Raw genomic sequence first — 12,136 nt, forward strand, 5'->3', positions numbered from 1 at the left:
TGAGAAATTATTCTCTCAGAATGAATAATTTAATAAAATCTAAAAACACTGATACAAAAGAGAAACCATATTCCTGTGATGTCTGTGGAAAATCATTTTCTCTAAGAAGTAACTTGATTAGACACAGATATATTCATACAGGTGAGAAGCCATATCATTGTGATATCTGTGGGAAATCATTCCCTGCAAACGGTGACTTGACGATTCACAAGCGTGTTCATACTGGGGAAAAACCATATCACTGTGATATCTGTGGTAAATCATTTTCTGGAAGTAATGACTTGACTAAACACCAGCGCATTCATACAGGAGATAAACCATATCGTTGTGATATCTGTGGCAAATCCTTTTCTCTAAATAGCGCTTTAACTAGTCACAAATATACATATGGGAGAGATGCCATATCATTGTGATATCTGTGGTAAATCATTCTCTCAAAGAAGTAACTTGACTGTTCACAGACGTATTCATACGGGTGAGAAGCCATATCATTGTGATGTCTGTGGAAAATCATTTTCTCGGAGAAATCACTTGTCTGTTCACAAACATACACATACAGGAGAAAAACCGTGTCATTGCGATACCTGTGGTAAATCATTCTCTTGTAATAGTCAGTTGACTACTCATAGATGTATTCATACTGGTGAAAAACCATATCCCTGCGATTTATGTGGTAAATCATTTTCTCAAACTCATGCTTTAACTAGACACAAACGTGTTCATACAGGTGAGAAGCCATATCATTGTGATATCTGTGGGAAATCATTCTCTGCAAACGGTAGCTTGACGATTCACAAGCGTGTTCATACTGGGGAAAAACCATATCACTGTGATATCTGTGGTAGATCATTTTCTGGAAGTAATGACTTGACTAAACACCAGCGCATTCATACAGGAGATAAACCATATCGTTGTGATATCTGTGGCAAATCCTTTTCTCTAAATAGCGCTTTAACTAGTCACAAATATATACATACGGGAGAGATGCCATATCGTTGTGATATCTGTGGTAAATCATTCTCTGGAAATAGTCAATTGACTAGTCACAGACGTATTCACACAGGTGAGAAACCATATCGCTGTGATATCTGTGGTAAATCATTTTCTGTAAATAGCACTTTAACTAAACACAAGCGTATTCATACAGGTGAGAAGCCATATCAATGTATTATCTGCGGTAAATCATTTTCTGAAAATGGAGCTTTAACTCGTCACAAACGTATTCATACTGGGGAAAAACCATATCAGTGTGATATCTGTGACAAATCATTTTCCGAAAGTAGCAGTGTAACTAGTCACAAGCGTATTCATACTGGGGAAAAACCATATCAGTGTGATATCTGTGGCAAATCATTTTCCGAAAGTAGCAGTGTAACTAGTCACAAGCGTATTCATACTGGGGAAAAACCATATCAGTGTGATATCTGTGGCAAATCATTTTCCGAAAGTAGCAGTGTAACTAGTCACAAGCGTATTCATACAGGAGAGAAGCCACATCGCTGTGATATCTGTGGTGGGTCATTTTCTAATGCCAGTTACATGAAAAGGCACAAACGTATTCATAGAGCTGAGAAGCCATATCACTGTGATACATGTGGCAAGTCATTCTCTAAATGTAGTGTCTTAACTAAACACCAGCGTATTCACACAGGAGAGAAACCATATCATTGTGATATCTGTGGTAAATCATTCTCTTGTAGTAGCCACCTGTCTAAACATAAACGTATTCATACAGGAGAGAAGTCATCATTGTAATATCTGTGGCAAAACATTCTCTCAAAGAAATGGCTTAACTAAACACAAGCACGTTCATACAGGAGAGAAATTATATCCTTGAGATATCTGTGGTTAACCATTCTCTTATAATACTCACTTGACTAATCATAAACATATTCATACTGGGCGAAAAACCACATCACTGTGATATCTGTGGTGAATAATTCTTTCAAAATGGCCACTTCAGTACACATGTGAGTATTCACACACAACTGTAACTGTACCAGTATTGAAATTTATTACAACACGACAACAATAACTTCTATTTTTCTCTGCTAAAAGGCGTTTTCTTTATATCTCTTCAAATTTGATGTTATCAACTTCAAATTCATGAATACGAACCTGAATGCTGTGTATATATGGAAATATATCAACACAACAAAGCCTTTGAGGTGTCTTCACAAGACACCAGCGTATTCATACAGGGGAGAAGCCCTGTCATTGCAATATCTGTGGTAAATCATTCTCAAAACAATCCCACTTCAGTACACATTTGTGTATACATGCACAAGTGTGACTGTATAAGTATTGAAATTTGTTACAACATGCCTAAAATTACTTCTAGTTTTTCTGCAAAGAGACAGGGATTTTTTTTATCTCTTCAAATTTCATGTTATCAACTTCAATTTCATCAATGTCAACATCTAATTCAGCAAAGACTTTAATTTCTGAAGATGGTCATGCTGGAGTTTTGAGGAATTTGTTATGAGAAAATAAAGAAATGGGAATAATGAATAAAAACTGAATTAAACTGAAATTGGTTTTGTCTATTAACTTTCATCATTGTCGTCATTTTCATCATCATCATCCTTCAGCGATAGCTTTTCTTTATATGTTGTCATGGGTGGCACAGTGTGACATGAGCTGGTAAACCATAATGCTGCACTAGGTTCCAGTCTGATTTGTTTGGGTTTCTTTGGATGTATTCTCCTAATGCTAACCAGTTTACAGTTTATGCTGTGTGCTTTATATCATCATCATCATCATCATTTAACATCCGCTTTCCATGCTAGCATGGGTTGGACGATTTGACTGAAGACTAGTGAACCAAATGGCTGCATCAGGCTCCTTTCTGATCTGGCAGAGTTTCGGCAGCTTGATGCCCTTCCTAATGCCAACCACTCCGAGAGTGTAGTGGGTCCTTTTACGTATCACTGGCATGAGGACCTGTCAGTCTGTACCGGCAACGGCCATGCTCAAATGGTGTTTTTGACGTGCCACCTGCACAGGAACCAATCCAGCAGCACTTGCCAGTAAGGCAACGCTGGTAACGATCATGCTCAAATGGTGCTTTTTACCTGCCACACAGCATATATATATAAATTTGAATAAGGGTAGAAATTGATATTAATCAATTAAACCCAGTGGCCTAGCATATTAAAAAAATCCAAAGATTAAAATATTTTTTACATACAAAATTTAAAGGACTGACCACTAAAAGTTAGTGGTCAGTCCTTTAAATTTTGTCTGTAAAAAATATCCTTTCCTCTTGGGACACAAAACTCTACTTGTGAAGACCTTTTGAGGCAAGTGAAAATCAAAATCGATCAACATCAATGGAAATTGCAGCTGTGATACCAGTGCTGGTGGTACGTGAGAGAACCATCTGAACGTGGCCGTTGCCAGCGCCACCCCGACTAGCCTTGTATCGATGACATGTAAAAAGCACCATCCAACCGTGGTCGTTGCCAGCCTTGCCGGACCACATACCGGTGGCACGTGAAAGGCACCCACTCAACTCACGGAGTGGTTGGCGTTAGCAAGGGCATCCAGCCTTAGAAACATTGCCAGATCAGACTGGGCCTGGTGCAGCCTTCTGGATTCCCAGACCCCAGTTGAACCATCCTACCCATGCTAACATGGAAAGCGGACGCTAAATGATGATGATGATATATATATATATGGAAGGGCATCCAGCTGTAGAAACACTGCCAGATCAGACTGGAGCCTGGTGCAGCTCTCTGGCATCCCAGATCCCAGTCAAACCGTCCAACCCATGCTAGCATGGAAAACGGACATTAAATGATGATGATATATATATATTTATATATATGTATACACACACATGTAAATTCATGTGTGTGTGTATGTATGTATGCATATCTAATACTATAAATGCGAATATCAGTGAGTCACACATTTTCAACTTTACTCCTAGAGGCCGTAGCCCAACATATCATACCATTTTGGAATCGGGCTCAATCTGTGGGTAAATTAAGAACTTTCCAGGGCGAATCTGGACCTGTAAGCCTGAAATTTTGGATTCCCAAGTTAACATTACAGATCTTTTCGGTTTGAACGGCAGGTTTTTCTAGCGGTGTCATATGAAATTGTCACCCATAATTATGACCCTAGGATCGATCTATTGCATTTCAATCTGTTTTAGGGTTAGGAGTAGCGGGAAGGGTATCTTTTTTTCTTCAGAAATGTAAATAAACTCAATCTGTTTCATAAACGAGGGACATATTCATACGGCCCAGAATGTTATTACCTCAATAGACGTCATTGATTGGTTGAAATTGCAGAAAAAACAAAACAAATATCTTACAAACAATAGAATTTTCTCAATAAAGCCAAGAGGAAAAGATGTTTTATGAACAAATTCTACCAATATACAAAGTTTAAAAGTGTTTAGTTACGTGGAAATTATTTTTAAAAACTGCCGGTCAAACCGAAGAGATCCCAACCACGCAGGTAGTAGAAAAATTTAAAGGGGGGCAAGAATACAAGGATGTCAAATTTCTGTAAATAGACGTACATGATGGGTAGGAACCAGAGAGGAGGAAAGAAAGTATAATGACATACGTGCACAAACATGTATGTATGGATGTGCATATATTCTTTTCTTTTATTCTTTTACTTGTTTCAGTCATTTGACTGCGGCCATAAACACGGGGACATAAACACACCAGCATCGGTTGTCAAGCAATGCTAGGGGGACAAACACAGACACACGCATATATATATATATATACGACGGGCTTCTTTCAGTTTCCATCTAGCAAATCCACTCACAAGGGTTTGGTCAGCCCAAGGCTACAGTGGAAGACACTTGCCCAAGGTGCCATGCAGTGGGAGTGATCCCGGAAACATGTGGTTGGTAAACAAGCTACTTACCACACAGTCACTCCTGCACCTAATATGTGCACCATATTCTTGCTATCATCACTTCCAAAAAGCGTGGCTGGTTCTACACAAGCCTTCAACACTCAAATCAAATATTTCTGTTTGGGGTTTCTGACAACTTACATTTATTCATTCAATATGGCAGAGCTTCAAGTTGTGAAAATCAAAAGGAGAGTGAAAGTGATAAGACATGTATATTTCGTCATGTATGTATCTAAATATATCAACACAGCAGTCACTTTGATTTCTGAAGATGATTGTGCTGGATTTTTGAGGAATTTGTTATAAGAGAATAAAGGAATGGGAATAAGGAATAAAAGTTTTAAGTGACATTAATTTTGTCTTTGTTGTGCTTTCTTCATTATCATCATCATCCTTTAATGTTTTCTATGCAGGATCAGGTGGAAAGTCTTACAAGGGCTGTCAAGCCAGAGTGCTGTTCCAGATTGCAGTCAGATTTGGCTTGCTTTCTTTGGCTGTATGCCCTTAAGATACATTGTGTATTTTATAAATATGCCTGTTCATGTATCATAACAGCATGAAACTAGTAGTAGCTCTCTCGGTTATGTATTTAATTTGATATGTGTGTGTGTTTATGAAAACAGTGACAGTCTGATGACTAAAATAAGTGTATACAAATCTCATATTTTGAGTGTATTCATGTCTGGGGCAGAAGCATGGACTCCCTTTTACAGAGCAATATAAAAAAACTTGAAACTTTTCACATGTGCTGTTTGTGCAACAAAATAGCAAGATAAGACATCAAATGTCAAAACCTTAGAAATATGTGGTATGTCCAGCATCCAAAGCGTGTTGATGAGAATTCAGTGCAGATGGTTAGGACATATTTTTTAAATGAAAAATGGCTGCATTAAAAAAAATTCTTCTTTATGGCCAAAAAATGGAGGGATATCATGGCAGAGGAAGACCTGTCCTTAGGTATAAGGATGAGCTGAAGCAATCAGTAAAATCTCTAGAGTTTGATTTGACATGTTGGGGAAAGTCATTACCTGGATCCACTTCCTTGGTGTAAAATTTCTGGCTGTAGACAAATGGTGTAAATCTGATTTAGGTGTATTTACACCATTTCTCTACAACAATAAATTTTCTCCGTGACAAAACACTGTGAATGGGTTGTGTAAGAGTTCAAATCTGGCACTGACATTCTTAGAATGGTAATAACATTTTACTTATAAACATCACTGCTTAGTTCTCCTACCTTGTTTAAAAAGTAAAACACCAAGGGAGGGCCAGGGATTGTGCACCTGTGTATACACAATATATACTGACATATACATTTTTACTAAAGTAAATGCAGATTTCTCCTTCCAGTTATGCATACATCTATAAATACCTCACTGAATCCACAATGTGTCATCAAAGTCAAACTGGACTACATTCACTGCATGCATTCCACTTGGATTACAGACTTGAAATCCGAACGAATGGAATTTTCCAAGTTAGGCAAAGAATAATTAACAACAAAGATGGGCTTTAGTCCAGTACTGCTGTTTCTGACATATTCTTTACTGATTAACAAAAGTGTAACATCCTGCAAAAGAGCCGTTTTAATCAGGTGAATAAAGGTAAGAATTAGAAATCAGAACTTCCCAAGAAACTGAACATAATGCCAGATGACTCAACTGACCTGATTCCGCCAGGAGAGTGACTAGGTTCTGCCTTACTAAGTTTATATTAACCCTTTTGTTACCAACCCGGCTGAAACTGGCTCTGGCAATGAGTACAAATGTCTTGTTTTCACAAGTTTTGAATTGAAATCTTCCACCAAACCTTAGTCACAATTTATGTTCCTAACACAAGCTTAATGATAACAAAGTTATTTTACTAAATTTTTGTTATATTTATAATTAATTGAAAGAAACACAACACAGGTAGAGAATGGGGCAGATGGAGAGAGAAATGAAAGGGAAGCAGTGATATTTGAGCTCATAAAGGGCTGTAGGGTAAAACAAAGGGTTGTAAACAAATCGTTGAAAAGTTGGATTAGCAAGAGGTTATCCATTGATGTGTCACACTCTTGGGGAAAGGTATGCCTTGCAATGGTGGATTGTGGGCCAGGGTGGATGGCGTCATGGAGAGAAATCGGGGTGGTAATGCTGCGGAAGGGCTGCAATCAGTGTGTTTGGAATGGGGGCTTGTAGATGAGCTATTAATGGACAACAGTACAGCTTTTTGCACCATTGTTCAATTGAATTTAAGGCTGAGAGGCAACGGATCTACCGCATGGAGGCAGTCTTCGAGTTTGTTCTGCAGACAGCCATATTCTGGTACGAATGGGGACACTGCAGCAGCTGGAGGTGGAAGGGGTTACATTGGTACAGGCCATAGACAAAGTAGGGTGAAGCTCCCAAATGCGTGTGTGGGACATTCCCAATCACCGATAACAGACGAACTGCACACAGAAATGTCGCTGTGGGTAGCTATTAAGTTGGTCTGCAGAGAAGGGCCATCCGGTTAGGTACGAGAAGGATCTGACAATTTATATCAGTGATTCTCAACTGGGGTCCACACATCCCCCTCAGGGTCCTATATAAGACTGAGGGGGATTACACAACAAAATATCATGGAAAACAATAATTATATTTTAAGGGTATTCGAAAAAATTTTGCTTTAGATCTTAAGTATTGGGTTAGGGTTATAAAACATCTTTTTCTCTTGGCTTTATAGAGAAAATTCTATGGTTTGTAAGATATTTGTTGTTTTTTTTGCTTCAATTTCTGCAATTTCAACCAATCAATGACGTCTATTAAGGTGACAACATTCAGTGCCATATGAATATGTCCCTCATTCAAGAAACAGATTGGGTTTATTTACATTTCTGAAGAAAAAAAGATACCCGCCTCTAACCCTAACCCTAAAACAGATTGAAATGCAATAGATCAGGCGCAGGAGTGGCTGTGTGGTAAGTAGCTTGTTTACCAACCACATGGTTCCGGGTTCAGTCCCACTGCGTGGCACCTTGGGCAAGTGTCTTCTACTACAGCCTCGGGCTATAGTGAGTGGATTTGGTAGACGGAAACTGAAAGAAGCCCGTCGTATATATATGTATGTATGTTTCTGTGTCTGTGTCCCCCTAGCATTGCTTGACAACCGATGCTAGTGTGTTTATGTCCCCGTCAATTAGCGGTTCGGCAAAAAGAGATCGATAGAATAAGTACTGGGCTTACAAAAGAATAAGTCTCGGGGTCGAGTTGCTCGATTAAAGGCGGTGCTCCAGCATGGCCGTAGTCAAATGACTGAAACAAGTAAAAGAAAGAGAGATCGATACTAGAGTCATAATTATGGGTGACAATTTCATATGACACCGCTAGAAAAAACTGCCGTTCAAACCGAAAAGATCCTACGTGAGTACTCTTCGTTAAAATAATCTGGTGTAAATTTGAAAAATTCTTGAAGGCGAAGTGGTTGACAGAAAATCACTGGAACGAAATGAACAGCCAGTGAAGCCATCTATTGGAGAATTAAAGAAATACAATGTTATGAAGGGAAGTAACTTCTACAAAACTTGTTTTACGAGCTCCGAGTTAAACGTTAAGGTGCTTAATTAGCGATCACTGACTCGTTGTTCATATCTGGATACGGTAAGTTGAGAAATATTCACTTGAAGGCTATAATGGTGTTAATACTACTGATTATAATGTAAATAATAGAATTATTTCGAAGCGAAAACATAACAAATTGGGGAAATATATTTCAGTGTCTTAAATAATAAATTCCAAACCGAAATATTGATTTGTTGCTTATAAAAACCTATGAACTGCTGTTGCATGTGATATAAAGGAAATTAATTGGTAAAATGAGTGTTAAGTGGTGTAATTATTAAAATGAGACGAAACCGTTTGCAGAATACCACATAGCGAACAGTGGTCCCGGTGCGCGCAGTCGCGGATCCGCGCTAGCTAGTCGTGACAAGTCGATCCTACAACGACTACCTAGCAAAGTAAATAAAACACAAAATAAAAAAATTTTGATCCTTTTGGTTTGAACGGCAGTTTTTAACATAATTTCAAGTAACTAAAAATGTTAAACTTCGTATACTGGTAGATTGTGTTTATAAAACATCTTTTTCTCTTGCTTTATTGAGAAAATTCTATGGTTTGTAAGATATTTGGGATCTTTTCTGTTTGACCGGCAGTTTTTTCAAATAATTTCCATGTAACTAAACACTTTTAAACTTTGTATACTGGTAGAATGTGTTTATAAAACATCTTTTTCTCTTGGCTTTATTGAGAAAATTCTATAGTTTGTAAGATATTTGGGATCTTTTCTGTTTGACCGGCAGTTTTTTCAAATAATTTCCATGTAACTAAACACTTTTAAACTTTGTATACTGGTAGAATGTGTTTATAAAACATCTTTTTCTCTTGGCTTTATTGAGAAAATTCTATGGTTTGTAAGATATTTGTTGTTTTTTTTTCTTCAATTTCTGCAATTTCAACCAATCACTGACGTCTATTGAGTTAAAAATCATTCAGTGCCGTATGAATATGTCCCACGTTTAAGAAATAGATTAGGTTTATTTACATTTGTGAAGAAAGAAAGATACCTTCCCCTAAACTAGTATCTATCTATTGCATTTCAATCTGTTTATATATAAAGTTAATCCAAACATGAAAACACAACAACGCGAGGACGTGGAACAAATATAGAATTATTGGACGTTCAGGAAGGAAGGGAAGAAGGAGGGTTTAATGTTTCGAGCGGAGCTCTTCGTCAGAAACATAGGAAAAGGAAAGATGGAGGAAAAGAAATCGCCAACGATACACATGCGGTCACATTTTGAATATTATATTATATATATATTTATATATATGTATATATATAGACATTGAATGAATGACAGTGTTGCAATGTTGAATTACTATGTCTTTTCACAATACACTTTACCTAACTGCTTCTTTTCCTATTTCAGATAGGTATTTGTGATACCATGTTGATGGAAACGAAATTTCTTCATTCAGATGTGCCGATGATATTTTTATTGACTTTCATCAACTAAAAGAAGACCATATATTATATAAGGCACATTCATCAATACATCAATCTCTTTATAAAAATAATATCTTTGTGATAAACAATGGGAAAATATTGTATTCAACAGCAACATTTTTTTGTTTTCACTGTCTGGAATGTACAGGAGATGATCAATTTACAGGTTAATTGAGCTTGGATTACTTTACAAAAGAGTTAACCATTTACATCTGTTTTAGCTATTAAGATCACCGATGAAACACAACTTGAAATTATTCTCTGAAAATAGTGATAAAACTGGACACAAACTTTTATAGAAATGAAAAACACGATATCATTGTGATATGCATGACAAATTATTCTCTTGTAATGAATAATTTAACAAAACCAAAAAATCCTGACGCAAAAGAGAAACCACATCATTGTGATATCGGTTATAAATCATTTTCTGAAAAGAGTTATTTAACCAGTCACAAACGTATTCATACTGGAGAGAAGCCATATCATTGTGACATCTGTGGTAATTCATTCACTGAAGAAAGAATCTTAGCTAAACACAAGTGCATTGATATAGGAGAGAAATCACATCACTGTGATGTCTGTGGAAGATCATTCTCTCGAAGAGGTTCTTTGACTTGTCACAAACGTATTCATACTGGGGAAAAGCCATGTCTTACAGGAGAGAAGCCATTTTATTGTAATATCTGTGGTAAATGTTTCTCTCGAAAAGATACTTTAACTAAACACAAAGCTACACATACAGGAGAAAAACCATATCAGTGTGATATCTGTGGTAAATCCTTTTCTCATTGTGGTAACTTGACAACGCACAAACGTATTCATACAGGAGAGAAACCATATCAGTGTAATATCTGTGGTAAATCATTTCCCCAACATTGTCAATTGACTAATCACATACGTATTCATACTGGGGAAAAACCATACGTGTGTGATATCTGTGGTAAATCATTTTCTGTAAGTGGAACTTTAACTCGTCACAAACGTATTCATACAGGAGAAAAACCATATCAGTGCGATATCTGTGGTAAATCGTTTTCTCAAAGTGGTGACTTGCCTAAACATAAACGTACTCATACCGGAGAGAAGCCATATCATTGTAATATCTGTGGTAAATCATTTTCTGGAAGTAGTGACTTGATTATACACATACGTATTCATACAGGAGAGAAGCCATATCATTGTGATATCTGTGGTAAATCATTTTCTGGAAGTAGTGACTTGATTAAACACAAACGTATTCATACAGGAGATATTAAACACAAACGTAGTCATACAGGTGAGAAGCCGAATCATTGTAATATCTGTGGTAAATCATTCTCTTCAAATAGCTATTTGATTAGTCACACGCGTATTCATACTCAAGAAAACCCATATCAGTGTGATATTTGTGGTAAATCATTTTCTCACAACAAGACTTTAGATAATCACAGACGTATTCATACAGGAGAGAAGCCATATCTTTGTAATATCTGTGGTAAATCGTTTTCTCAAAATAGCAGTTTAACTAATCACAGACGTATTCATACAGGTGAAAAACCATATCATTGTGATATCTGTGGTGAGTCATTCTTTCAAAAAGGCCACTTAAGTACACATGTGAACATTCATACACAAGTGTAACAGTATCTGTATCATGATTTATTACAACTGGACAACAATTACGAATATTTTGTCTGTTAAAAGACTGGATTTATTCCTATTCAAGTTTGACCTTATCAACTTTAATTTCATCGTTAACAATTTGATATTAACGAACCCCAACTTCAATATCATGTATGTATCTAAATATATCAACACAGAGATGACTTTGATTTCTGAAGATGATTGTGCTGGATTTTTGAGGAATTTGTCATAAGAGAATAAGGAATAAAAGTTTTAAGTGACATTAATTTTGTCTTTGTTGTGCTTTCTTCATTATCATCATCATCCTTTAACGTTTTCTATGCAGGATCAGGTGGTAAAGTGTTACAAGGGCTGTCAAGCCAGAGTGCTGTTCCAGATTGCAGTCAGATTTGGCTGGGTTTCTTTGGTTGTATGCCCTTAAGATACATTGTGTATTTTATAAATATGCCTGTTCATGTATCATAACAGCATGAAACTAGTAGTAGCTCTCGGTTATGTATTTAATTTGATATGTGTGTGTTTTTGTGAACACAGTGACAGTCTGATGACTAGAACAAGTGTATACAAATCTCGTATTTTGAGTATATTCATGTATGGG

General features: G+C 36.8%; 2 protein-coding genes across 2 annotated transcripts in view; both read left to right on the forward strand.

Moving 5' to 3' along the window:
• LOC118768206 (zinc finger protein 239-like) overlaps positions 1 to 12,136 on the forward strand; it is a 113,136-nt gene that overhangs the window by 2,119 nt on the left and 98,881 nt on the right. The gene's annotated exons all lie outside the window — the stretch shown is intronic.
• On the forward strand, positions 388 to 11,562 carry LOC118768186 (zinc finger protein 91-like). Its single transcript, XM_036514161.1, has 3 exons — positions 388 to 1,323; positions 1,576 to 1,742; positions 10,308 to 11,562. The coding sequence occupies exons 1-3, from the start codon at positions 388 to 390 to the stop codon at positions 11,533 to 11,535; spliced, it is 2,331 nt and encodes a 776-aa protein (XP_036370054.1). The 3' UTR covers positions 11,536 to 11,562.

The sequence above is a fragment of the Octopus sinensis genome, linkage group LG27 (assembly GCF_006345805.1).
Source record: "Octopus sinensis linkage group LG27, ASM634580v1, whole genome shotgun sequence".
NCBI classification, from domain to species: domain Eukaryota; kingdom Metazoa; phylum Mollusca; class Cephalopoda; order Octopoda; family Octopodidae; genus Octopus; species Octopus sinensis.

Coding starts and splice junctions, on each gene's coding strand:
- LOC118768186 (XM_036514161.1), top strand. CDS start 388: ATGGGAGAGATGCCATATCATTGTGATATCTGTGGTAAATCATTCTCT. Junction 1,324..1,575: donor GTATTCATACTGGGGAAAAA/CCATATCAGTGT, acceptor AGAGCTGAGAAG/CCATATCACTGTGATACATG. Junction 1,743..10,307: donor CGTATTCATACAGGAGAGAA/GTCATCATTGTA, acceptor CGCAAAAGAGAA/ACCACATCATTGTGATATCG.